The sequence below is a fragment of the Myotis daubentonii genome, chromosome 4 (assembly GCF_963259705.1).
Source record: "Myotis daubentonii chromosome 4, mMyoDau2.1, whole genome shotgun sequence".
Classification (NCBI taxonomy): Eukaryota; Metazoa; Chordata; class Mammalia; order Chiroptera; family Vespertilionidae; genus Myotis; species Myotis daubentonii.
Window position 1 is genome coordinate 61,408,503 of NC_081843.1, and position 27,857 is coordinate 61,436,359.

Here is a 27,857-nt window from a genome sequence, read left to right on the forward strand (position 1 = left end):
ATGCATGGGATAGGGAGGTGTCCCTCAGTCCAGCCTGCACCCTCTTGCAATCCGGGACTCCTCAGGTAGGGTCCCTAGGCCTGACCGTCGTCGATCAGGGCCTATCAGGGCTTTCCTTCCCCTGGCTGCCAGCAGCTGGCCCTGCCCCCGCTGCTGCCACTGCTTGCCATCTGTATGGGACTACCCCCCCTCTCCTGCCAAGGGTCGCCTACTTCTGCAGGCGACAGCTGTGGGGTGCGATCGCTTGGCTGGCCTGGGCCTCTCTCTGTGGGGTGATCATGGGGCAATGGCGGGGGCCCCCCAACAAATTGCATTGCACCTGCCTTGGCTGGCCTGGCACCTGTGCATGTCATAGCATGGTCATCCAGAAGGTCATCTGGACGGTCATCTGGATGGTCGTTCTGCTGTTTGGTTGTTCGATTGATTTGCATATTATGCTTTTATTATTATATATTCTTCCAAGTCACAGAGCTCCAAAGGCCCATAAGGAAGTAGCCCATATAAATGTACTTATTTTGTGCCTGAAAACTCTGAGTTTCAGAGCATAGCCTGGATCTCCCACATAGTACATAGAGAGAGTAGAGTAGCCGAACAGTTAAGTACAGACTTTGCAGCTAGATTGAGATCAAGTATTAGATCTGCCACTTAATAGTTAAGTGACTAAGTAAATTATTTAATTTCTTTTGCCTCAGTTTTATCACCTATTAAAAAGGGATAATAGTAGTAGTAACTATTTTATTGGGTTATGATAGAGATTAAATGAGTTTATATATGTAATTGGCTTGCATAGTGCCTGCAACAACAAAAAAGTTGTATTCGCTATGACATTCATTAAAGCTTCTCATTTAACAACTAAGATACACCTCTTTTCAGTGAGAAATCAGCATGACAAGAATGTGATAGGAGATAGCAGAGACAAGTCAATTTTCTGAGCCAGTTCAGAATCTACTATCTGAAAATTATAAGCAACTATCTCTCAGGATCCTCTTGACTATCAACCAGAAGTGTAGCATTCTCATCATTTATCAAAGGATATTACAAAAAATTTCTTCAAGCATGTTGTCAGAAATAAATCCCTCAGGTCTGGAAAATGAATGGCCCCATGTTATCTTGGCCTTATAACAGTTTGAGACCTATTATCACCCAATTCCAGGGCATTATGGCTCCAAACTATCTGTGTTGCTGCTGTAACTCAAAGATTAAGTAATATGGGGATTAAAAAACAATTTAACCCCAGGGATGCTCTAGCTTTAAGCAGTGCAAGATTCAGGAGCTGAAGTAATATGTAAATGAGATTAATAGAAGCTGCATTTGAATTCTCCTCTGCAAATCAAATGAGGAATCACCAAATAATAAAATCTTAAGGTACAGGTAACTCTTACTATTAAGCTGGCATGAATCTGTATTCCTATTTCAATACCAATTACAGATTCTAGTTAAATAACATGTGTGACAAGGAAATGTTAACCAGTATAATAGTAGTCTTTAAAGTATCTTGTGGAATACTTTTCTAAAAGTCAATTTGTTTTAATGTCAGTTGCTACCGTTGTTCTAAGATAATAGAGGGTTATTTTACCTCAAACCTGATTTAAGGAAAGAGAAAAGGCTACACGTCTATAAAGAATGATGTAGAACCACTTTGATAAAGTCTTCCTTCTTTTTCAAAGTATGGAAGTGGAAACTGCGGATAAGTGGAGGAAAAAATACTAACCCCTATTTGTAGTATGATCCTACTACACCTTTCGAGAAAATAGTCCTCAATGTGTAAGGAGAGATAAATAATAGGTCATGTCACATTGCATCATTTATAGGACAGGTGTACACTGCTAGGGATGTTTTCAAACAAGTTGATTCTGTTGGCTTAGATTAGAGATTTTGCTATCCTGGGCCCTGTCTCCCATACTATTTAAATATAGGCAGTGGTGACTGTTGTGAATAGATTTCCTGGAGGATGGCAACTGAATTTTTCCTTGTAGAAAGGCAAAGAGGGCTAATCCATCAAACAGGGCACCTTCTATGTATTCAATGTGAACACATTTCTTAGAAAATGGGTATAGTTGTCAGGGTAGTTTCAGTTGCAAGTGAGAGAATCCTAACTCAAAGATTAAGTAATATCTGTATTAAAAAATAATTTCACCCAAGGGATGCTCTAGCTTCAAGCATTGAAAGATCCAGGAGCTCAAGTAATGTGCCATCAAGACACCAAATACTCTGTCTCCATCTCCTAGTGCTGCTCACCTAACAGTTTCATTCTCAACAGAATCTTGCCTAGCAACAAGATCCACGTGGCTCAGAGGGAACCTAAAGCTGAAGATTCTGGAGAAAGAATAGAAATCTCTTTATATTCTGCATTAATCCTTGAAAGCTTATCTGGGAGAAGGAGCCTCATGAGAGAAAAAGAATCACAAGGAGTGAGGGAGGGCCACTTCCCAAAAGGGGAAAATTCTAGGAGGCAAAAAAGAAGCAGATGTCTGCTGCACTAGGGAAGACCCTGAATTAAAGATAATTACATTGTTCTGATGCAGGATTCTTAGCCAATATTCAGAAGAAGCAGGACTATCATTTCGTGGGAAATCATCTCTGGTACTTTAGGAAAAGAGATAGGTGAAACAATTATCTTGGATTACCCAGTTAATTTTGGATTTATATATTTCTTACCAGGCAAAATTAATAGATGTCTAGTGTCATAGCTTATAAAAGTAGCTGGCTGACAGAGTTGCACTAGCTCACCCTTCTTCTCTTTTCCTCTATGTCAGCATATCTGGACAACAGCTCCTCCCAGGCACCAACAGCCTTCACAATGCTCCCAGGTGCTTGCATAATAGAATATAATCATAAAATAAACAAATTTACATTAAAGTTCTCTTAATTTATAGGCCCTTCTGAGGTCAGGGTGGGAAAAGGCAATTATTATCCCCAAAATTTCAGAATTGACACTTTAATGGTGGGCTTTGTTCTGTTTTATTTTTAATTTTTATTTTAAATAGATGTTTAGAGAGAGAGGAAGGGAAGGCGCGAGAGAGAAACATAGATGTGAGAGCAGAATATTGCTTGGCTTCCTCCTGCATGCCCCCTAATGGGGGGGAATCAAGCCCACAACCTGGGCATGTGCCCTGACCTGGAATCGAACCAGAAACCCTTTTGTGCACAGGATGACGCCCAACCAACTGAGCCATACCAACGAGAGCGGGCTTTGGTCTGAATTAGAGATGGTTTTTTTCCCCTCCAAATACTCAGAAATCATCAATAACCCTTTTTGCCTGATTGCAAACCCCATCTTGTTCAGGCCTCAGGTCCCAATCAGAGTTGCAGAAGTCTCCTGGTTTCCCAATTAGCCTGTAGTGTCTTCTTAAAATCTCAGACATTTCTTAGTACCAGGAAACCCTCAAATGTTTTAGTTTGGTGTGTGGTTAGAGGAGGAGGATATCGTGGGAGAAGACTCTGTTCTATCATATCCTACTGGAGCTGGTCCAGGGTAACCTAATCCAAAAAAGTCCAACCACTATGTACCAACCACTATTCTAAGCACTCTATACACAGTATCTCATGTGATCTCACAACCCTTTGAGGACACTTACCCATGGTCACACCACTAGTTAGTGGCGGAAGCTAAAATGTGAACTCATATACTCATATACTCTGGCTCCTGTGCCTATTCCCTTCACATGATACCTATATTTCATCTAATGCTGATGGAAAGAAACCAGAGAAAAGGCAGACAAAAAGTTAACATATCCATGTACCGTGGATTCATATACAGAACAAATGTTTGTCCTCGTTTATGTTTTATAATTTCTATTTTTTAATCTTCAGACACGGGACCAGATGCGCAGGAGAAATTGCCATGCAAGCAAATAATTACAAGTGTGGGGTCGGAGTTGCATATGATGCCAAAGTTGGAGGTAAAGCAGAGGGCTGTTCCTGTAGTTTTGCACTTTAAAAAAATATTTTTTTTTTTATTGATTTCAGAGAGGAAGTGAGAGGGCATGAGAGAAACATCAATGATGAGAGAGAATCATTGATTTTTGCCTCCTGCATGCACCCTACTGCAATCCAGGCATATGCTGTGACTGGGAATTGAACCGTGACCTCCTGGTTCATAGGTCAATGTTCAACCACTGAACCACCCTGGCCAGGCTAGTTTTGCACTTTTAACTTGAGTCTTGCATTACCTGGTGTAAATGAGGTGGGGAGAGGGGGAGCTTTCAACAACCAGAGGAAGAAATGGACTCCATACAAAATGTGCTGTAGAACTTGGGTGTGATTTGCAAATGAATCAAAAGATCTGGATTCCTAGAAAATGGTAGCTGAATATAAGCCAATACATATGGGGAGGGGGTTTGAAATGTTGAATAGCTTTTAAAACAAACCTAATTTTCTCTGTGTTCTGATTTAGAAGGTTTTTGTGTTGTGTGCTTATTCAGGGAACAAGAGGAGGAAGAAATTTAGGCAAAGAATTTCCCTGCCTCTGAATTCTGCAGTTCTTCATTTCATGGCAAAGAACAGCTTTTAAAAATAAAAAGAATACATGCTTGTTATATTAAGAAGCCAAAGGTTATCTTCAATGGCAAGAATTTAGAATCTCTAGTTGTTTCAGTCAGTGTTTTTGTGGGTAAACATATGGTAAGTTCCATCAGGGCAATTAAATAAAGGAACTGTTTACAAGAGTTCAAAGGAAACCAACAAGGGCTAACAGATGTAGGCAGATGTTACCACTTTGAGGCCCAAAGGAACAAGTGGAAGGAGTCAGTGGAAACTGGAGACAGAAAGCTGTGGCCATAGGAGAGAATCACTGGACAGGAGCTACAGCTTTGAGTACAACCACCAAGCTATTTCCAGGCAAGAAGGAATCAGGGGAGTGAGTACCGCACTTTCCCCTCATCCCCCAATCTCCTGCTGCTGTCCTCAGTTGGTGGAACCCAGTGGGAAGACAAGAGAACCCATTGATGCAGTTCCTGTGGATAAGGGCGGTGGGGACTGGGTCCAAAAGAGCTCACAGAGATTCTATTCCTTTTTATAAATAAAATAAATATCCATCTTGGCATATATAAGGTCTCTCTCCCTAATACAACACACTCTTAGGTTTTGTCATTCCTAATTTCTTTGACACTAACACCATCAAAGTGCCATGTTAATTTAATGAAAATGAAGAAGTGCAGATTATGTAATCACCTAGAAAAAGAATTCACTTTTTAAGTGATAATAAACTAAGTACCTATAGTTTATGAGAGAATCATCTGATCTCTTTATTTTATGAAGGAGGAATCAGAAACAAGATTCTCAAAGTAACAGTTTCTGGCAGCATAGAGCTGCCAGAGTTGGAGACTTCTCATTCCAAGTCTACTGATTTTCTTTCATTACTCTACCCTTTGACAGTCTAGCCCCAAGTTCATTTTTATATAATAATTTTCATTTGAAGCATCTACCATATGGCCATCACTTATCCAATAACACACTATAAGCAGTGTGTCCTGGAATTTAACAGGACATATTTGGGTACTCAAGTCCTGGCTTCCCAATTTCAATCTGTGTGGCCTTGAGCAAGTCACTGTCCATCTCTGACCTCAGTCTCTCCACCTCTAAAATGGGGAGAATTATAGGACCCCCCTCAAATGGTTGTCGTAAGGATAGATGAGTTTATAAGTTTAAAGCCTTAAGTTAAGAATGGTAGCAGCATATAGTACATCATCAATACATGTGAGCTGTTATTATCCCCATTTTATAGTTGAAGAAACTGAGGTAGAGAGAAGTTAAGTGACTTGTCCCCAGATCATGTACCTCATAAATTGAAGAGCTGGAATTTCCCCCAAAATGCATTTTTAAAGAAAATAAATATGACTTTCATGAATCATGTCAATTACGTGGTTTTTACCTGTGCTCCATTGTAAATAATAGTGTGAAAATCTGAAGCTGTGCACTCTGTTGCATTATCAGCCTGAAGCCAGGAATAACCAGGTAGCTTCCTGTATCCATCTAAATTGCTTTTGCCTTCCTGGCACTTGAGTACATGAGTCTGATGATGGGTGGCAGCCTGTAGGAAAGCACAAGGAGCTACCGAGTCTGCCTTCTGCTGATGAAAAATGGTTCTCCCTCAGGAGCAAAATCCATGGCAATGATTTCATCCTTGAGATTATTTAGAAGAAAAGGAAGCATGTTCCTTGAAAATGTTTCATAGCAAACACATAAAAGAATGGCCTCTGGTTTATTTTTAATCAGTGCTTAGAAACAAGAGTTCTTTTCCTATTTGTTAGTTTCCTACCGTGGGTAGACCTTTGCAAGCTCCACGGTTTCCCGTACAGAGTCATTTGTATGTCACAAGTTGGGCCACAGCCGTTCGTGGTATAGTCATGAGCAGATATGTCAAGGGAGGTCTGTTTGGTGCCTCTTTCTAAAAGCTATACTGTTATTTCTGGGTTATTGGAGTAGTGGAGGGAGGTGGGACATTTTGTAATCCACGATAACCATGGCTACTGCATAGCACATAGTTATCTCTAAAAGCGGGTAAGAAAGTTTATGGAGGCAGTGATTGTATCTTTCCTTTGTGCTGTTAGCAGCAGGCCATGGGCATTTGGGACATCCAGTGGTTACCCTGTTTTTGACTCTTTTGACAGTCCTTTTAAAAAATAAATATTAAGAGCATTATGCCATTCTACAAGTACATCCTGACATCAACTTATTATTTGTGTGTTTTGCTGTTCAGGCATAAGAATGTTGGATGGCATTGTGACCGATGCTATTGAAGCCAGTTCAATTGGATTCAATCCTGGGCATGTGGACATTTACAGTGCGAGCTGGGGCCCGAACGACGATGGGAAAACTGTGGAGGGGCCTGGTCGACTCGCCCAGAAGGCATTCGAATATGGTGTTAAACAGGTGAGATGCTTAACGCAGACCCACCTGGAATGAAGCCTGACTGTGGATATGTTGAAAAGGGAAGAACATTTAGCTTATATGGAAAGAAATGGTTGTCAATTTCTTGCAGTTGCTTATGATTTGAAACGCATTCAGAGAGCCAAATCATTCTTCAAGAGGGATAGAAGTTAAGGGTTGAGATATTTTCCCCCATTTGGGTCTGTCACTCAACAGAGATTCATTACTCTTAAAACATATACTTAAAAAAATACTCCGGATTATGTCCTTTCTCATTTTCCTGCTGTTTTGAATTTTCACACTAGATAAATTACTACCCAGACTTCTTTCAAATGCTCTGAAAATGCATCCTTAAATATAAATATTACAGGGTGCTACCTTCCGCTCTGCACATGCCTGGTGAATACGTGTGCCTTGGGTTTATTGCATTCTTGCCAGTATTCTATGGCCTTGTTCTGCACAGGATGAAACAAAAGTAGAAACTCTGGAGAGCACATATTGAAAAATCACAGAGAGAGTAGCCTTGACGGGGTCCATTCAATTGAAGAGTCCCTTTCAATGCAGCTGCAAAGCAGATCTGAAAAATGCCGGATTTTTTCGTTCTATTAGTAAGCCAGAAGATTCAAGCAGAAAGGATAGGAAGTTCAAAGATTCAGATGTAGTGACATAAGGCAAGGGAGGAGTGAAAAAACATGAGCAAGTGCTAAGGGCCAGATTATGAATCTGCAAAATAAAGAAAAGAAAGCCCCAGCTCTGCCCCACCCCAGAGAGGGCCCAGAGGAAGGACTGGCAGAGCCAGAAGCCCATGGCTCCACAATAGGAAGTCTCACAAGACTTCCAGCATTGATGCTGGAGTACCTAGAGGTGAAAAAGGCCACAATAACTGTCTCAGCGTGTATTTGCTGGGGATGTTATGGAGGTGTGACAGTGACCCCAACAGATGATAGTAGATGTGATATATTCAGGTTTTTCTTTCAGGGGAGACAAGGAAAGGGCTCCATCTTCGTCTGGGCATCTGGAAACGGGGGGCGTCAGGGAGATAACTGTGACTGCGATGGGTACACAGACAGCATCTACACCATCTCCATCAGCAGTGCCTCGCAGCAGGGCCTGTCCCCCTGGTATGCGGAGAAGTGCTCCTCCACGCTGGCCACCTCGTACAGCAGCGGGGATTACACTGACCAGCGAATCGTATGTTGCTTTTGTCTAACTCTCTCTGCTTAGGTAGAAGAGCATGACTTGCATTCACAAGAATCCTTTGGTAAAATTGATTTGTTTAAGCATGATGTCTCAATTGGGGAGACTCGTCCTTTGCTCACTTGAAAGGCTGGCCTATATTGGGAAGTTTTCTCTCTTGGGATAATTACGCTTCTGCCTGGAAGATGTTGTGTCTCAGTCATTTTTAAACTCAGCCCTGAGAAGCCACCAGTCAGTCATTACCTACAGTCAAGACTCTAAATGTCTAGTCAGCTTGTGTGATGCCTCCCTGAAAACAGCCTTAAAGGGCATCTCGGGATTGTAGGGGCTCTATCACCCTGTACTTGCTGATCCTTTAATAGCAGGGATATGGTCTGGCTTGCCCTTTAGCAGATGATAAAAATACAGAGCATACACCAGCGATGTCTCCTAAGAACAAACGACCTACAGGAAAATAACAGGCTCCATTTCCCCTGAGGTGAACTTCTCAGCATCCGAATAAGCAGCCCGGGAAGGGTAGATGCTCAGAGAGCATCTCCAGCCCACGTGTGGCTGTGACTCCGCGTCCATGAGTCAGACTGCCAAGGACAATTATTGGATTTTCCTTCAAGGGCCATGTGGAGCTTTGAGAACAGAGAGGCACTTTTAATTTGAAAATTTAAAGTCCCACATTTAACTTCTGACACAGAAAGAGCCAACTAGCTAAAGTATGTATATTCTAATCTCAGTGAGAGAACGGGTCATTTAGATGACTAGACTTTGAAAAGTTTGTAAAATTCATGTTAATAGCATCTCACCAAAATTGTCAGGATTACTGTCTTCTTCCTACTGGATCACAATTCTGGAACTCTGCCCGCTCCTGTCAACTACTCTAATTTCGACAGTAAAACTGTGGTCTCAACTTAAAAGCATTGACCTCCCTCTCATGCCCATATCTTCAGTTACACAAATAATAGTGACAGTCTGCCCAGGGAGTCTTTTTTTTAATTTATTTTTTAGACAGGGAAAAGAGAGAGAGGGAGAGAGAGAGAGAGAGAGAGAGAGAGAGAGAGAGAGAGAGAGAGAGAGAGAAGCAAAACATGGATTGGCTGCCTCCTGCATGCCCCCTACCAGGTATCAAGCTCACAACCCAGGCATATGCCCTGACAGGGAACTGAACTAGCAACCTTTCAGTACACAGGATGACTCCCTACCAACTGAGCCACTTCGGCCAGGGCTACCAAGGGATTCTTTATGGCGGGCATATTTTATTGCCTTTGAAAGGAGCATATCAGACATATTTTCCTTGGTGGTCAGAGTTCCTGGCTGTTGTCCAGAATTGCTTTTGAGAAAACCATCCGCTATGCATTTCAGAGTCAGCATTTCATAGACTGTCCCACATCTGAGCTGCTCTGCTCTGAAGGAGGAGGAAGAATTTCCATCTTTGTAAAGATCGCTCCTTAGGTAAATCAGCCATAGAGACAGATGGTGAATTCTATTTGAGACGGTGGCAATAAATAGTCTTTGTCTTGCACAAACCTCTTCCTCAGCACAGTCATCTCCGGGGGCTCACTTGCGTCAACGGGTAAAAAGGGCAGCCTTGCTTCCGCAACCCTCTGAGGAGAAGAGCCACCATAACTGGAGAAATTCAGCCACTCCAAGTGGGAAGCCAAAGGAGGTGATAATAGAACAAATTAGTTTTTCACACCTCCCTCCCATACATTGAAATCACAAGCTGAAAGCCAGAGAGCAGGAGCCTGGGTGGGTGTCTTGTTAGGAATCCTTTGGCCCAACTACTTGCTCTACCAGCAGTACTGTGGTTCTTCAGGCAGACAGATTGGAAGTCGCTTTGGTTTCTTCCCTTCGTCTCAGCAACCTCTTCTTAATTAAGCTAAAATAAGCCCAGGGAAATCTTTACGTTCAATAATATTGTGTAAAGATGCTTTCATAAGCAGGATCTCATTCCAGCCTCAGAATCTGAGTCAGGAAATGTCAACCTCATTTTACAGATGGGGAAACCAAGTGCCTTGCCCTTGGGATACATCTATTGAAGAGCAGGTTTAGAACTCAGCGTACTAGATCTAAGTCTAGCACACTTTCCATTTGGGAAAAACGCCATTTTCATCAATGCGCAGATGTGGACACTAACTCATGGGCATCAAATTGCATCAACAGTGAGCGCAAACTACACACTAAACAAGTTTTGAACAACTAGTTCAAGTGGCCAAAATCAGAATGGCTTTATATTCTTGTACTGAAGAGCAGTCAAATGTCAATCTGAAGGCAACAGGGAATTTTGCATGAGGAAGAAGTTCTAAATATGCCAGACCAAACACAATGGATCTGATGATTAATGGGCCAGCATGATTCACAGTGATTTTGAAACAGTCCCTTTTTTACAGATGCATTTCATTTGGGAATCTCAGAGCAGAAAATATTCATAGTGGGAGTATTTCATCCCCCCAAAAGGCACCCTGATGCCAGAATTATAGATAAGTTGCATGGAGAGGAGAGTGAACTAAAATATCAGCAGATGGCAAGCACCCGTCTGTGGTTTAGAGAAGGAAGCAGGGAATCGAATCAGCTCAGTTTCCTGATCATAGCAGATGCGGCCCTCGGTATGGTTTCCCTCAGGGAGAGGACCACACTCCTCACATGTTCTCCCACGTTTCTCTCCTTTTCTGGCGCCACACAGACGAGTGCTGACCTGCACAATGACTGTACAGGGACCCACACGGGCACCTCGGCCTCGGCACCCCTGGCTGCTGGCATCTTCGCTCTGGCCCTGGAAGCAAAGTAAGGCCCAGAAAGCTTCTGATCACCATTACTAAGGCTGCTTCTCCTCCTCCTTTTTAATAACACATATTGTTTTCTGAATACATGCTTACAGTAGAAAACTATCAACACTAATAAAAGAGAAAAATGGTAATTGGCGTACGAGCTACCCTTTTCATTGGCTAATCAGGGCTATATGCAAATTAACTGCCAACTAAGATTGGCAGTTAACTGCCAACAAGATGGCGGTTAATTTGCATATGTAGGCACAATGCAGGGAGGCGAAAAGGAAAGCAGGAAGAAGCCCCCTGCCACTGACAGTGATCGGAAACCCAGGGGGGAGCTAAGAGCTGGGGGGCAGGGCAAAGGCAGCCCTGGGGCCACCTTTGCCCTGCCCCCCAGCCATGTTCGGAGAATCAGGTGCCTTTTCCGCCCTGGCCAATGATAGCAGGAAGTAGGGGTGGAGCCAGCGATGGGAGCTGGGCACGGTCGAAGCTGGCAGTCCCAGGAGTTAGGGGTCCCTTGCCTGGGCCTAAAGCAAAGCCCATGATCGCGGGGCCGCTGCAGCTGCGGGTCCCCGCTGCCCAGGCCGGACGCCTCAGCCAGAGGCGTCAGGCCTGGGCAAGGGGCCGATCCTGCGATTGGAGGGTGATGGGGGTCAATGCCTGAGGGCTCCCAGTATGTGAGAGGGGGCAGGCTGGGCTGAGGGACACTCCCCCCCACACACACACCCAGTGCACGAATTTTGTGCACCGGGCCCCTAGTAAATAATAATAAAATAAACTCTCTTCCTGTTAACATCTTGATGTAGATTTAGTACAAACATATCTTACAAAACTGGATCTTCATATGTACATTATTTTGTGATGTTTTTAAATCCTCCCTATAATATGTGAAGAGCATTTTCTCTTGTGTAAATCAATGTTCCTTGACCTTCAAAAACTCATGGTCTCCTCCAAGTTCTCCTCCCACTCAGCTCCAAGGCCTTCTCACTTCTGTTTGTTTCCACCAGGAAATACTTTATGTAGATAATTTCTGTGTGTAGTGTTAGGAATGATAAGTTTATAAAACATCCTTTTTTTTCATATTATATAATCCCAGTCTTAGAGGAATGAGAATTAAAAACAAAATTTTTACCTTTTCATAGTATTCTGTTATATAAATGCAGATTTTATTAAAATTATATAATCATGCTTAAACACCCTTGTCCATAAATATTGATTGTCATCTCTGATAATTTCCACAGGATAAACACTCCTAATTGGAATTTCTGGGTCAAAGGGTATGAATGTTTCAATGATTATAATATATATTGACAAGTTACTGTCTAGAAAAACTATAGCATTTTATATTTCCACCAGCATTATATGTATGAAAGTACCATTTTCCTAAGCCCTTATTAAAGCTAATTTTATTATCTTTTAAAGTTTTTGCTATTTTGATACATGCAAATGGTATCTAATCTTCATACACGTTTATTTCGTTACTAATGAAGCTCAGTATTTTATATTCTTTGGCCATTTATCATCTGTAATTGCTTTTTTATGGCCTTGACTTTGTTTTATGCCTTAGTTTAGTTTGGTTGGTTAGACATTTACCTTTTAATTTTATTTATATGTAATTTTGAGGTAATTAAGTTAATATGTATACAGTTACATTTGCCAATCTTTTCTAAAAGTTTTTTCCTTTGTTTTTACATTCAGAAAAATATTTACAACTCAAAATTAGAGTAAACATTTACCTATATGTCTTTTATTATTATTCTTTTGCCATATTTAAGTCCTAAATCACCCTGGAATTTATCTTAGTGTATGATGTTAAAAAGGGATTTAACAACAATGTTTTTCCCTTATAATAATGACTGATAGTCTAATACTTAACACAGAGGGGAAAAATACAACTGTCTCACAGGTTTTTATTTGTCCTCATTTCTAGTTTCTAGTGTTGTGTGGTGAGAAATATTTAAATGTCACATCAGGTGGAGTGATTGTATGATCAAGAAAGTGATTAAACTTTAAAATTACTATTACCTTTCCTACTAAGGAGTTTATCTTAGAAGAACATCCATATTCTCTAGAGAAGACAAAACAGTCCCCTCATGTCATGTTCAGCAGATGAGGTTCACAGTAGCAGAAGAGAACACTTTGGCTCGTGCCACAGCTGGAAGAGCCCAGAAGTTGCTGAGTCTTTGTCTAAGAGGATTAATCCAGAGTAGTTCCAAGAGCCCTGGGGCACCTGTGGAGCTACGATTTAGTCCCAAGTATCTCAGCTATGAGACGGCCACAGTGGCTAAGCAAGACAGGCCTAGCAAAACTCATACCAAGAGTCTACCTACTTGGACGGGCTGGAAAGATGGCTGGTAAGGAAAGAGCAAATCTGGAAAAAGCCTGTGCTATCAACCAGTACATTATGCTGCCTCCCATGGCCCTGGTGCAGAGGAAATGTTAACGGTAGCTGCTCATCCTCTCAAACAAAGGAAAGTTAATAAGATTGAGGCTGATAAAGGAACATCCTAACTCTCATGCTTTATGAGTTCCTCATAAAAGACTCCTTGTCACAAGCAAACTACTTATGTTGCATTAAAAATGACTTAGCTGGAGCACTGGGGAATGAGAAGAGGAGAGGGAAGGAGAAAGAATAGTTTCTGGCTCAAATATGTATAGAGGAATTTTCTTCCCTAGAAGAGTGTTTCTCAAACACCAGCTTAGATAATAATTACTTTCAGAGTTTTATGTAGTATGCAGATTCCTATGTCCCATTGCCATCAACTCAGATTCAGAAGTTTCTGGTATTTGGCCTAGAAACCTCCATTTTTAATAAGTGTCCTAGGCAGTTTGAATGCTAGTAGCTAGCTTAACCGAATTTTGAGAAACACTGCTATAAAGAGTTAATTTACAACTGTTTTTTTTTTTCTGCAACCTCATCTAGCTGTAATTGCAAAGATGTTCATTCCGGTACTTAATAGGCATAAAAAAGATAGGAATTCCTTCGATAAATGCCTATGGTACCATTATTGTCATGTAGAAAGATGGTAGACAATAACCTCAGTCTTCTGTGGTGAGAGCAAGGGAAATCAGAGTAATTTTTAATAGAGAACACAAATTCTGTAGTGAAACACTGAATCCCTTGACATGTTTGGAGGTATTAAATAAACAGATGAACCAATCTTCTATTTTCATTAAAGGCTAGAGAAAGGAAAATAAACTTTCAATGCTGCATGAAACCTCTGGGTAAACCACATCAAAGAAATCCTTGACTCAGTCAGTGGGTTGTGAAATGTTGAAAAGTCTCCAGATTAGGAAATCTTCAACATACTGGACTTACCTAGTTGCGATTAGTGGCAGAATGAGACAGCCTCTAGGACTCTTTCACTTTAGAATTTTGTTTCTAATTACTTTACCTACACTCTTCTAATTAGAAGCAATGCTTAATTTCAATGTTTAATTCCACAACCCTTATTTTCTATAAATATATTCTTGATTTGCAACTTAATGCAGCTTTAAAATTTTTAATTATTGTGGTGCTGTTGAGCACTAATTAACAAAGGGAGGCTGTCAGGAATGAAATGTATGATTATTAGCAGCTCCTTTTCATTTATGAAATGCAATTACACAAATGAAGAATAACTCTGTTGGGAAAATAGGCTTAATTTTCCAAATTGCATGGCAATGAAACCCCCTTGAATATTTTGTAAAGAATAGGTAAAAGAAAATTAAAAAAAATAAAACATGCAATTAAATATAAAACAAATGTTCTACTATAGAAATATAGGAAGTCTATGCTTTGTGTTTGATTATCAAGACCCTGCCTTATGCTTCCTTAGTACACTTCTTCATCCCAACCTCCAAACAAACACCTGTCACATAGATGGTCAAATTAGAAAGTGGTGAGTTGCCCATTGAACACCTTGAAAAAAGGCTTTTTACCTAAAACTCCCTTTAAAGGACTGGAAAGATGCAAGAATTTCAATAAAATACTTTATAGGACAGAATTAATGTCTACATTCAAAAAATAGCCATTTCTCCTCAGCTAGTTAATTACTCCTAAATGTGGGATGGCCAAGGTGAAGACAAGATGAGGTATTTATGATACTGGGCAGACAGGAGGTCTGAACAGTAAGGAATTCTGTAGATTATTATACTCATCCCTCTATTCTTATAAATGAGTCAACTCAGGATCAGGGAAATAAAGTGACTTGCTTAAAGCCACACGGGTCTTTGGTAGTAGATACAGTGTAATATGCCTTGTATTACTCCCTATTCTGTCCTCCATGATTGAAATGACTTCTAATTGTCTTAGTTATATGCTTGTATTCTTTCTTCCAACTTATTATTTTAGCTATAACATAGAACTGGTTAGTTTTTTCAAATATGATTATAAAATAATGCTCTACCCTGATATATTGATTCAGTAGGTTTAGGATAGTACATGGGAATTTTAAATATTTACAAGTGTCCCAGATTATGCACTAAAAACAATCTGGAACCCATGAGAATCACTGAACTGGAGTCTTTCTAAGGCCTCCATCAGTCACTCTCTGGCTGGTATGTTTGTCAGGAGATCAGCTGATACGAGAGTGAATCTACTGAGCTTCTAGGCGTCAGAGTAGCAAATTAAAGCAATAAACCAAAAATGAAAGAGTTAAGCCTTTAATCTCTTACCACACTGGCAGAATCTAAAACAAGAGGAAACAATGACTACTCTAGTCCATTTGCGCCCTCCCCCTGACCCCTTCCCCCCACCCCCCACCAAGAATGGTGCCCCAGTCACAGGTCAGGTGAAGCATCACATTCATGAGGGTCTTCTCACTATTGAGGGACCCCCCCCACACACACACACCAAAAAAGGCTCTGGTAGTTATATGGATTCTGGGATGGGGTGGGGCTTGGGGAAGGCTAGGAGTGGAAAAGTAGAGGGGGAAAAATGTCTTTAAGGTTTCTCCCACTCCCCCCATAAGGAGGCCTTAGTAGAGACCTCTGCCCAAGGCCTCAGATAAGGAGACCTAAGAAAGAAGGTGTGAGGGGTTAGGAATGTAAATATGGGAAGAGTTTGACCAAGTGGAGGAGCTGAGTCCTTGACTGCAACTCCCTAGAGCAGCGGTTCTCAACTCATGGGTCACGATCCCTTTGGGGGTCGAATGACCCTTTCACAGGGGTCGCCTAAGACCATCGGAAAACACATATATAATTACATATTGTTTTTGTGATTAATCACTATGCTTTAATTATGTTCAATTTGTAACAATGAAATTGGGGGTCACCACAACATGAGGAACTGTGTTAAAGGGCAGCGGCATTAGGAAGGTTGAGAACCACTGCCCTGGAGAGACCTAGTTGCATGCTCTGCACCCAGGCTGATGTGGGGAGGGAGCTTCCCTGGGAGGCCTGCCAGGTATCCTTTGCCATACCTACCAGAAGACATTTTACCACTATGCTATTGACTCTAGGAAGAAAACAGCAAATTGAGCCAGATTTCCTGAGGGTTGTTTCACAACCTAGTGATAAGCTAGAAACCTTGAGGACTAATGCTTGACTGGCTTAATAGACACAATGCAAGTCTCAAAGCTAAGGGAAAGCTCGAGATCTTGAAAGACTCTACTGATTAATTGCAGTAAGTTTTAAAATTATATTTGGGGGCTAGTTAACATGTAGTCACATTCAATCATTCAGCCAACCAATATTTACTCAGCTTATACTCTGTGCCTGCAATTCTTCTGAGTGCTAGGTACACATCAGAGAACAAGACTGATTAAAATCTCAGCCCTTCTCATGGCTAAATCTAGCAGGGGAGACAGACAGTAATGATATATAAAACAAACATACCCAATATGTTAGAAGGTGATAAATGCTATAAAAGAAAACAGTAGAGCAGGAGAATAATGCTCAGGAGCACTGGGAGAACTGAAACTTTACATAGGGTGATTGGGAAAGGCTCTATCTGCATTATAATAGACCTAACAACCCTATGATTATCTTTATATTGATGCTAAATTAATTGTATCAAGACTTCTGGTTAAACCACTTCTTTGCTCAAAATTTCTCAATGATTCCCCATTGCCCAAAGGATAAAGTATAAGCCCCTTACCTGGCAGCCAAAGCCTTCACCATCTGGCTCAGTACTCCTTATCACCTCTTCCTGCTCCAGCACACCAGACTATTCACTGCACTTGAGCCACATCATGTACTTCACCTCCTCCCCCCACCTTCCCCCACCGCACAGGTTTTGCTCCATTGCCTCATTCTCTTTTCTCTCACTCTACTTCTTGACATTCTACCCACTCTTTAAAGTTCAGCTCAAATATTTCCTCCCATCAAAATCTCCCTAGATCTTCCCAACCTGAAATAATTATCTCTCTACTAAACTCCTGCAGTGCATTATGCCATAAACACATTATTCAGCAGATATATTATAGTAATAAAAAAATAACCTTAGTTTTTTTACTGGAGTGTAAGCTTCTTAAAAACAAGAACCACCTCTTTAAATATCCCCATAGTATTAAGCATAGTGATCTTACTAGAGTGATCTCAAGTAGCTAAGAGTTTCTTGACACTTTTGATATATAAAGAAAAGAAACAAAAACTACTTGAGTAGGAAGCCAGCCCATATCTTTAAAATCTGAGTCTTCTCAAGAAGAAAGTCGAGGACTTTGTTAATAATGCTAAAAATGCCGAGGATGTTAATGAACAGCAGGAGACTGAAAGAATGAAAGGAGGTGCTGTCATTTTTATTTTTGCTCCAGGTAAACTTAACTAATTAGGAATCATGAGCCAAGTCCTATATTTCTACAATGCTGAAGACAAAATTTTACTAATGATAAGAACTTAGCTTGCATGGTATGAGAAGTTTTCCATACTGTATTTTGATTTCTAAATGAAAAGACATACAAATAGTAATGCTAGAATTACATTAAGTATAGTTACAAAAGGTACAATTTCTGAATAGAAATGCTTGTTCTGAGCTCTTGCTTTTGCAAGGAAACTTCATTTTGTCCCTGAAAGATGTTTTGGGTCACTTTCCATCCAGTCCAAATCTAACCTGGCGAGATATGCAGCACTTGGTTGTCTGGACCTCTGAGTATGACCCACTGGCCAATAACCCTGGATGGAAAAAGAATGGCGCAGGCTTGATGGTGAACAGTCGGTTTGGATTCGGGCTGCTAAATGCCAAAGCTCTGGTGGACTTAGCTGATCCTAGAACCTGGAACAGTGTGCCTGAGAAGAAAGAGTGTGTGATAAAGGACAATGACTTTGAGCCCAGGTAAGTGTCTCAGGAATTTTGAATACCTGTGTGCCCATGGCACTATTTTATATGTTTGTCACTTTGTCTAATTTTTTTCTCACCTTTCTTTCTGAAGTAGATGGAGGTAGCATTTGCCAGTGTTTGCTGTGGGTCCAGGGGGAATATTGAGATCAAAGATCTGTAAATCATGTTAGCATATTTGCATTTTCCTCTCATAGCCTACCTACCATCTAGCATTATGTTTAAGGTGTACCATTGTTTTATGTAGCACTAAGAACAATCATAGCTACTTAAACTATTATCAATCATCAGTTTTAAGACTTATCCCAAATTCAAAGATGATAAAATGTTGAAAAAATGCATCTTAGAATTGATGAAATACAGTACTCGCCAACAAGTATTATCCAAACCTCAAGAGCCTCACTTCATACCACAGGGCTGTGTGATTCATCATCTTTCTTCCATGAAGGAATCTTTATCATACTGCTTTTACACAGACCACATCTGAGCCACCACATCTAGCCCCGGAAGCAGAATCTGCTATGACTGTCTTATTAATTCTATCACAACAATCATGATTATACTGAAGACCCACTCACACAAAATACCCAAGGGTAGAAGGCATGGAAGACATGTCCATTGCAATAATAGACCACTTTTTGATGGGTCCAAGGCAAACCTGCCTGAATTCGATTCCAGAGTAAACAGCATTTTTTTCAAGTACCTGTGTTCTTTACTATTTTCTTTTTTTATTTTATTTTATTGTGGTAAGAACACTTAACTGGGTTCTGTATTCTGTTCCACTGGCCTATATGTCTGTCTTTATGCCAGTACCATACTGTTTTGATTATTGTAGCTTTCTAATATATTTTGAAATCAGGAAGTATGATGCCTCCAGCTTTGCTCTTTTTTCTCAGGATTGATTTTGCTATTTATGATGAAACTGTAGAATTGGGTTTTTTTTCTATTTATATAAAAGCCTGACCATTTTCTATGCATTATTCACTTATAGCTAATCCTGAATTAGGTTCTACTCATAATAGGGAGAGACAACAAGCTTAGTTAAGTATCAAGTACAAGACTGATGTGTACATATTTGTATAAAGTGTAAGGAAGAAGAGATACACTTTATTCAATGGAGATTCATTAATATATTTAGAGCCCTGAAAGCTAATGGAGAAGTTATCATTGAAATTCCAACAAGAGCTTGTGAGGGGCAGGAAAATGCTATCAAGTCCCTGGAACATGTACAGTTTGAAGCAACGATTGAATATTCCCGAAGAGGAGACCTTCATGTCACACTCACTTCTGCTCTTGGTAAATTTTTTTTTTAACTTTAAAATGTTCTTTTAAACCATTTGTTTAAATGTAAATTCAATTAGTCCAAATCAATGAGTTTTTGTTTCTTTACAGAACTAAGTCTCCCAATAGATATTTTCAGGTCTTAAAAAATATGCTTCTTCTCTCCCGCTCATCCCCTTTTTTTTAACATCAGAATTCTGCCCTGCTCATTCCCACAGGTCCTGAGATAAGCAAAGAACAAGATCTATACAAATAATAATGTAACTAATAAGCCTTTCTGGAGTTAATGAATACCATAATATACATTTTCAAATTATGCTCATTTTTCCAGGTCACTGATCTATCATTCTTTTCTCTCAGGTAACATGTTAGTGAAAATTACTCTGATACTTAATAAAGCTGATAGATACATCAGAATCAATTGAAAAACTGAGACTTCTGATCCATGAAAGAGGGTTGAGAAGACTAACAAATTTCCCATAATGATATTATTAAGGCAGATGATGTGATATATGGGCAGTTGCTCTTTCCTGAGAGGGCACTAAGTCAGATGAGATTCTGGACGGGAAGAGCTTGTGAACACAAACCATAATCCACCAGGAGAAGCTGTCCCAGCACTCGTCCACATGCAGTCTCTGAATAAATTCCATGTCTGTAGGTGATGTATGAGGAAAAATGAGCTATCTCCATAATGTCCTTCCAGGATATGAAGTTCTTACAGCTTTTGAATAGGTTCTGTTAATTTTGGAGTTACACTTTCTAGATATCTTGGAATTGTCTTGAAAGGTTGGTGGACTGCTTTTTCATTGATGGCCCTATAGATTTTTTGACCCTTTCACTTAGAAAGTAATATTACTTATTGTTCTATAGAAAGCTTGGATTTGAAAATTTAGAGTTACTCCTATTACTAGTTTTATATGACAAGAGATTATTAAATTAACATAGCTTTTTAATGTATACACAAGATTGTAGACTCAGGCACCTATTAAATTCTCAAAACTTCCTCTTATATTTCAAAATGACAGTTCCATTAAAATGTATTTTAGGTCTTTGATTCTCTTCTTTAATTTAGTTTGTAAACATTGGTCTCTTGAGTTCTCTTTATTCAAATAGACCTTACTATATTCATTCATTATTTTGTTTTCTACAATATGGATTGAGAACTTACTATATGTCAGATAATGTGCAATGTATTGTGGATAAAAACATTTGGAGGGTTAATCTCTCTCAGCTTTCATTTTCATTATCAGATGCTAGAGTGTGTTAGGACATTTATTAACTTGTATTTCTTGTATGAAAATAGGAACCAACACTGTTCTGTTGGCTGAAAGAGAGCGGGATACATCTCCTAACGGCTTTAAAAATTGGGACTTCATGTCTGTTCACACATGGGGAGAGAACCCAGTAGGCACCTGGACTTTGCGAATTACAGACATGGTAAGTAAGAAGGAAAGGCTATAGAAACACAAGCTTACTTTTAAAAACATTGAAGGTGTTTTAAGGTTGGTGTCATCATTCATCAGGGCCCTAAGGAACTTTGATCACTCTATAGTTGAAGTAATGACAAGATGTAGTGTTTCAAGTCCTGCCACTTGGCTACATAGACTTAAAAAATATTAGGCACTGGCCATAGAGGAAGAAAGAGAAGATATTCTGATATACAGTGTGACATATTGTGGGACAAATCCAAGTATCCCACATGACCTACTCACCAGAATGAGCTGTATTCAAAAACATAGTTAGCCAGACTGGCATGGCTCAGTGGTTGAGCGTCAAACTATGAACCAGGAGGTCATGGTTCGATTCCTGGTCAGGGCACATGCCCAGGTTGCAGGCTCAGTCCCCCATATTGGGTGTGCAGGAGGCAGCCAATCGATGATTCTCTCTCATCATTGATGTTTCTATTTCTCTCCATCTCCCTTCCTCTAGGAAATCAGTAAAAATATATTTTTAAAAAAAACCATAGTTAAATGCTAGACCAGCTTTGCTTATAACACTCCACTGGAGTCACATGAAGGAACTTTTACAAATATTTACTACAGTGGCCATTTAGAAGTAGCTTACTTATTAGAGAAGACTTATTTAATATGACTTTGTTTTGTCTCAGTTCTTTCACTATGTTTACTAACACTCTTTGATATCTTCCTATAATTATAATATACAGTTACAAAAATAAAGCAAGGGGTGTCAGAGCAAAAAGCCAAATTATTCATACAGCTGAATTACACTGATTTATACAGCTGAATTGTTTATTTTTGCATCATTTCTCCAGCATTTTCTATAGGTGAGCATATAAATAAATGGGGTTTTGGTCCGAGTCCTCCTGAGAGAGATATGTTATAAGTATCAGCAGTGCCAGATTTCAATGTCTAAGTAAATTTTATTTAAAACTAATGGCCTGGTGCACGGATTCATACACATTTGAAAGAAAATTAATTAGAAGAAATATTTTAATATCTCTATTTGCCCTTTCTCTATAATACAAGTGTCAACCAAATTTGCATTCGATAATAACGTATCGAAACACACTGGCGCCAGCGAGAGCTTTATATGTATTGCGCACGTGCGAGTCAACTTAGCCTTTTATATATATAGAATAAACTTGCTTAATTAGACCTGCTTTCTGATTTGGCTAAACTTTTTCCAGCCCAGTGAAGCACCCTAACTTCTCTTTCAGGTAATTGTCAGCAACACAGCAGTAAATATCCACACGAAGCAGATTATTATTGTAGATCACACAGGGAGAACAAAGGGTAAAATATTTAACTGCAGCAGTATTTGACTATATTCTGCACAGTGAGAAAAACTGAAGTCATTTTCAAGGTCCACCATTTCTTACTTCTTTTCAGTCGGGTCAAGTTTCTAAACTTTCTAAATCTTCATTTTCCGGCTAATGAAAAGAAAATAGGATTCTACCAAGTCTCCTATCTACCTACTCAAGGATTTCTGTGAGGATCAAATGAGATGAGGCAAGGAAAAACGCTTCACTGACATTTGGTTAAAGTATAAAATGTTTGTACCTGGCTATAAAGCAAATCATGTTCCTGGACTGAAGAAACTCCAAGGAGGCTAGTCGCTAGGGAGAGGAAGTTGTGCGTTGCTACGTGATGTCATTACCTGGTGCCCACAGAGACCATTTCTGGGCTGGGGTGGGCTGTAGGCTGCATATTGTGCCATGGGGTCTTGGCAGCATTGGCTGCGATTTGGTGGGCTGTCACTCTGGGGTGGTGGGGAGGTTCATGGTGCTGTTTCTTTGTAAATGGCCAATGTGCATCATGGCAGCTCCTGTGTTGAGCATATGCCCCCTGGTGGACAGTGTGTGTCATAGCGATTGGTCAGATGGTCAGAGGGACATTTAGCATATTAGCCTTTTATATAGAGAGATTTACCTTTATTGCTGAAAGTAGTATAGTTGTCCTCCTATTTCCCCCATTGACCCCTTCTAACCCACACCCGCCTAAATAACTTTTTAAAAAGAAATTATTCCTGAAGATGTCAATTAAATTAATACAAATTCTATAGTTATTGTTATTTTATTCTCTGAGAATACCTTTCTTCTAAAGACAGCTAAATTTAGTATTGGCATCTGTAAAAATTCCTGCTCTCATGGGGAGAACAGGAAATGTTCTTAGTAGATTGTCTTGTTCTTGAATGTGGACTCCACTCTTTATATCAGTTTCACCATCAGGAAACTAAGAAAAACTGTTTACCAAGATAAATCTGCAAAATTTGACTTTATGTTTTTGAATATTTTTTAGACACTTTAGATTTCAGCACATTATTTTAAACATAGTTTTTGAGCTTCTGAAAAGTATTATTCCCATAAATGTACAGTTTTTAAGGGTTGATTAATGCTGAAGGCTGTTTGTAATACTCCATTAAGGCTGACTTTTTCCCCAATGGAATGTTTCTAAAAGTTGATACTTGTTTAATATAATTCTATTTATAGATGTATAGTCAACGTTTCAAGAATATACATTCCATATAGAGATTAATATAGAGAGTTCTGATTTTTTAATTAAATGATGAAGCAATTGATCATTTTTTTAAATCCTTGAGCCTGTAAACTGTCAATTTTCATAGCAAGAATAAATCCAGTGATTTTTTTTCCTTTATTATCTTTTTAAAAATGTGTTTTTCTTTTTTCTTATTGGAGTGCCATTGGTTAATTAGGTCATATAGGTTTCAGATGTACAATTCTATAATACATTATCTGTATATTGTATTGTGTGTTCATCTCCCCAAGTCAAGTCTCCTTCCATCACCATTTATCGCCCACCAGTGATGTATTTCTTTTTACACAGAGCTCTACACATGGAATGCACAAAATTTTAAAATTAGATTTAGACTCTGAAATCCTTTTTTGATAGTCTGAAGGATCTTGTTTTATGTTACTCAGAACACACCCTGTTGCTTTTTTCTCTGAGAATGCCTTTCTCCTAAAGACAGCTAACGTTGCAATTTAGTATTGGCAGCTGTAAAGATTCCTGCTTAAAATATATATGCTTATTCATCAGTCTGGAAGAATGCAAAATGAAGGGAGAATTGTGAACTGGAAGCTGATTTTGCACGGGACCTCCTCTCAGCCAGAACACATGAAACAGCCCCGCGTGTACACGTCCTACAACACCGTGCAGAATGACAGAAGAGGGGTGGAGAAGGTGGTGGACTCAGGGGAGGTCTGTGCAGCTGGATTCTTCTTGGCATGCTCTTTTTTTGAACTGTAAATTGACAATGTAGTGAGTGAAGCTGCCCCTAACTTTTAGGCGGGGAATGGGTCAAACATGGGTAAGGAAGAAAGGGAGTGGGAGTAGTAAATTGTTTATTTTCCATAGGATGAAACTCTATTGTTTTATCCATCCATTCATTCATTGCGTATTTAGAAATTAAAATGAATGAATTCAAAATTATTGGATCCACTAACATGAATTCTACTTCATTTATCAAAGTGAAGGAGACCAATAAGTATGAGCACTTATAATACATCATCTTATTCCGTTTTCAAATCCACCGGAAGTGGAGGTATTCTTATTCCTATTTTACAGGTGAAATTAGGGAGATTAAAAGGTGCCAGGGATATAACAGTAAGAGGAAAACTGAGGACTGAAAACTGAGTTAGTGTAACTCTAAGCCTTGTGCCCTTTCTGCTCCCCAACTGCCGGCGGGGATGGGGGCAGGGGGAGAAGCAGTGGGCATGAACTAGCTGGCCTGCCCAGCTCTAAACAATGAGCCTTCTTCCCATTGTGGGTGGATTTCTGTGTTTTAGGAGCAGCCCACAGAAGAGAACCTGAATGAGAAGCCACCGACTGCCGAAAGCCTCAGCAGCAGCAGTGGGAGAAACAGAAAGGAGGAGCAAGCGGAGGGAGCTGCATCCGAGGCCATGCTGCGACTCCTCCAAAGCGCCTTCAGAAGAAACTCACCACCAAAGCAATCACCAAAGAAGTCTCCGAGTGCAAAGCCCAACATCCCTTACGAAAATTTCTACGAAGCCCTGGAAAAGCTGAACAAAGCTTCCCACCTTAAAGACACTGAGGACAGTCTGTATAACGACTATGCCGACGTTTTCTATAACACCAAACCTTACAAGCACAGAGATGACCGGCTGCTGCAAGCTCTGGTGGACATTCTGAGGGAGGAAAACTAAAGAAGTCTGTGATCCTGAGTTGGAAATATTCGTGCTCCTTCCTCACCCATAGATTTTGCCTGTGTCTGAAGTGGTTGTTCTTGCCATTGATTCTTATGCTTATAGTATCACTTGTTATACTTTTTCTGTTTCTCCCCAAAGTGGATATTTGAAAGGGATGAGCTCCAACAGTAAATCCAACTTCCTGAATGGATCATGGATCTTTTCAAGCAAATCTTCCTGCCTACACAAGTAACGCGTTTGTTTTTTCCAGAGCCACAGTCCACAAGTGGTCCTCAAACCACATTAGAATGCCTCCTTGAGCCCTTTCATTTCATTTCTCAAGAGAAAAGTCATAATCTTGGGTAATAGATAAATTTGAAAAGTAATCTGCAAAGAATGAGAGGAAGGAAATCTGTTGTGATAGCTTGTCTCCTGTCTTTGCTCTGTGGTTCTCCGAATTTTGATGCCAAAGACAGCTTTGGAAAGTCTCGAATGAAAGTGTTCATAATTAGACCCCTACCCCATCTTTTCTATTCCAAAGTACTACTTATTCAGGGAGTAGTACTTAAATCCATAAACAGACCTCAGAATCTGTGTGATCTGGTTTGGGCTGTGTTAGAACATTCCTTGCTTGGTGTGCCACGTAAGAGGCCTCTGTTGATCTAAGGGTGACTGAGACACATGCTGTGTGTTCTGGTCTTCCTCCATTTCCTCCTCTGAAGGTTTTCCTCCCTTGTCTTAGCCACAAACGGAATACTGAGAGAACTAATTTATGCTACTTTCTTAGAATAAACTTATACTTGGCACTCAGCAAGTTCCTAGTCATAATTTTTATTATTAATAATAACAGAAAACCACTCATAACATGGAGAACCAATATAATAACAGGGGAGAGCCAAAGGGAGGCTGTGTTTGTTTTGAAAATTGTATTCATTAGAATAGGTTTCTCTGAATCCCTGAAACTGAGTATTCATTCCTTGACACTAAAGGCTCTTCCCTAATGGTATAGCTGATAGTATCCAAATTCTCATCAAATGGCTTCCAAGTTTCAACTCAGAGGACAGGAGGTGGCAGCCCACAGGCCACATTTGTCCTTCAGGTAGATTTTTTTTTGACAAGTAAAATGTTTTTTAAATGTGAGTGATTATTGAAAATATGAGATTTTAATCAAACCTGATACTCAGACCCATCTTCCATCATGGCCAAGTTGCCTGGAGCTAAGTAGCTAAACTTGAGTGGCAGGTCCCCAAGGCTCTCTGCTTCATGCTACTTATGGCAGCCACCTTACTGATGAGCACTCAATAGGCCTTTTATTTGGCCCCACTCTGGAACTAAATGAACATTTTCAAAGTGTAAATGCACTAGGAAAAAATATCTTCAACTTCTTTCAGGCAGGATCTGTATGATAATAATTATGAGAATTTTCCATGACTTAATTAAATTATTGGCCCCCAAATGGTATTTTAGACTCCTGCAAGTACCCCTGATATCTAATCTGACATGTTCATTTAACCTCACCTCCCCTGGATTCCCATTTACACTAATTCATTAATTGCCAACCACTTAGCTTCCCATTCTCTCTATGCTCACAAAGGCTCTGGTCACCTACAATGGCATTCTCCCAGTGGGCTCGCTGTTTGCTGTTCTTCCACGAAGTTTGAACTTTATCAGGCTACACATGAACTAGACCAAGAAGAGAACACTAGAGTCTGTCAAGTGCTTTGGTTTGAAGTATGGTTTGTAACACAAAATTTCACCCCCTATTCCACCATATAAAATTGTGCAGAATAAGGTTATCTCCAGAGCAATACCCATGAAGCTTTAAGGATGTTCTCCTAAAAGAATTACAGTATCAGTATGTGCTTGGAAGTTTCACATGCTCTTCGATATGGAGTGTTAGATAGAATTTTTAAAATTTCATCCCATCAAAAAGTATTAAAACTGAAAAGGACCAAGGGTTATGAGATATATTTTCAACTAAAACCAACAACAAAGCTAAGGCCTAGTGGGGACAATAAACAGTCATAAAGGAAAGCTCATCCTTTCCCCATTCCTAGCCTACTGCTAATTGTCTGAAGCATTCTTTTTTATCCTTCTAACAGAATCTTTTCCTTATTAAACCCCCAACCAGCTCATTGGATTGCAGCCAAAGTTCACTTTAGAGAAGCTTTGATATTTAAATAAAGTCATGTTTGAATGTTTCCAACCTGGAGTATATTGTTCAGACAAAAAATATTTTTGTCAGTCTTTCTTAGTGCCTGTGTGAATTTTTGTGAAAAATGTAAGAGAAGAAACATATACTATTTCCCTCAAAAATTTAAATTATATTTTCTTTACAGGTATTTATAATGTAGCAATGCTTTTATCAAACAGAATTTTAAAAGGCATAATAAATTATATTAAAGAACCAAAATTTTCCTGAGAATAAGAAAGTTTCATCCAATAAAATATTTTTGAAAGGCATGTTCCTCTGTTAGTAAAAATATAGTATGTATGTGTTGTGATTAAAAAGTGACATCTAATAGCCTAACATAATGTGTAGCTGACTTTTACATGTGTGGTTTTAGCATTCTTAAGGGAACTCCCACATTATACACTTAATGTATTAACCAGAATATGTAAAATATGCTTATAAATCAGAAGAATAAATGATTTCTCACTAAGTCAAAAAGAAAAAAAGCTCATGTTTCCAACAAAAATAGGATCTCTTTTTCTTATTGTGTTTCCCAATGAACTGTAAAAAAAAAATAGTTGATGGTTTACATTAAAAAGGTAATTCCTTTGTAGAATAATGGGCTTTCTTAAAGGCAATTTAAGAATTATTTGAATAGGTATATTTTATTTTTTTCTTGTAGTTCAGTCTTTCACT

General features: G+C 39.6%; 1 protein-coding gene across 2 annotated transcripts in view; it reads left to right on the forward strand.

The window, feature by feature from the left end:
• The window catches only part of PCSK1 (proprotein convertase subtilisin/kexin type 1), a 40,989-nt gene extending 13,516 nt beyond the window's left edge, over nucleotides 1-27,473 (forward strand). For both annotated transcript variants that reach the window (XM_059694056.1, XM_059694057.1), the window contains 9 exons: nucleotides 3,814-3,902; nucleotides 6,701-6,873; nucleotides 7,849-8,061; nucleotides 10,742-10,842; nucleotides 17,845-18,078; nucleotides 19,220-19,377; nucleotides 20,666-20,799; nucleotides 23,880-24,041; nucleotides 24,629-27,473. In XM_059694056.1, coding sequence (XP_059550039.1) covers nucleotides 3,814-3,902; nucleotides 6,701-6,873; nucleotides 7,849-8,061; nucleotides 10,742-10,842; nucleotides 17,845-18,078; nucleotides 19,220-19,377; nucleotides 20,666-20,799; nucleotides 23,880-24,041; nucleotides 24,629-25,006 — 1,642 coding nt within the window. In that variant the 3' untranslated portion in view covers nucleotides 25,007-27,473. The remainder of the gene's footprint in view (nucleotides 1-3,813; nucleotides 3,903-6,700; nucleotides 6,874-7,848; nucleotides 8,062-10,741; nucleotides 10,843-17,844; nucleotides 18,079-19,219; nucleotides 19,378-20,665; nucleotides 20,800-23,879; nucleotides 24,042-24,628) is intronic.
• The last annotated feature ends 384 nt before the right edge of the window (nucleotides 27,474-27,857 follow it).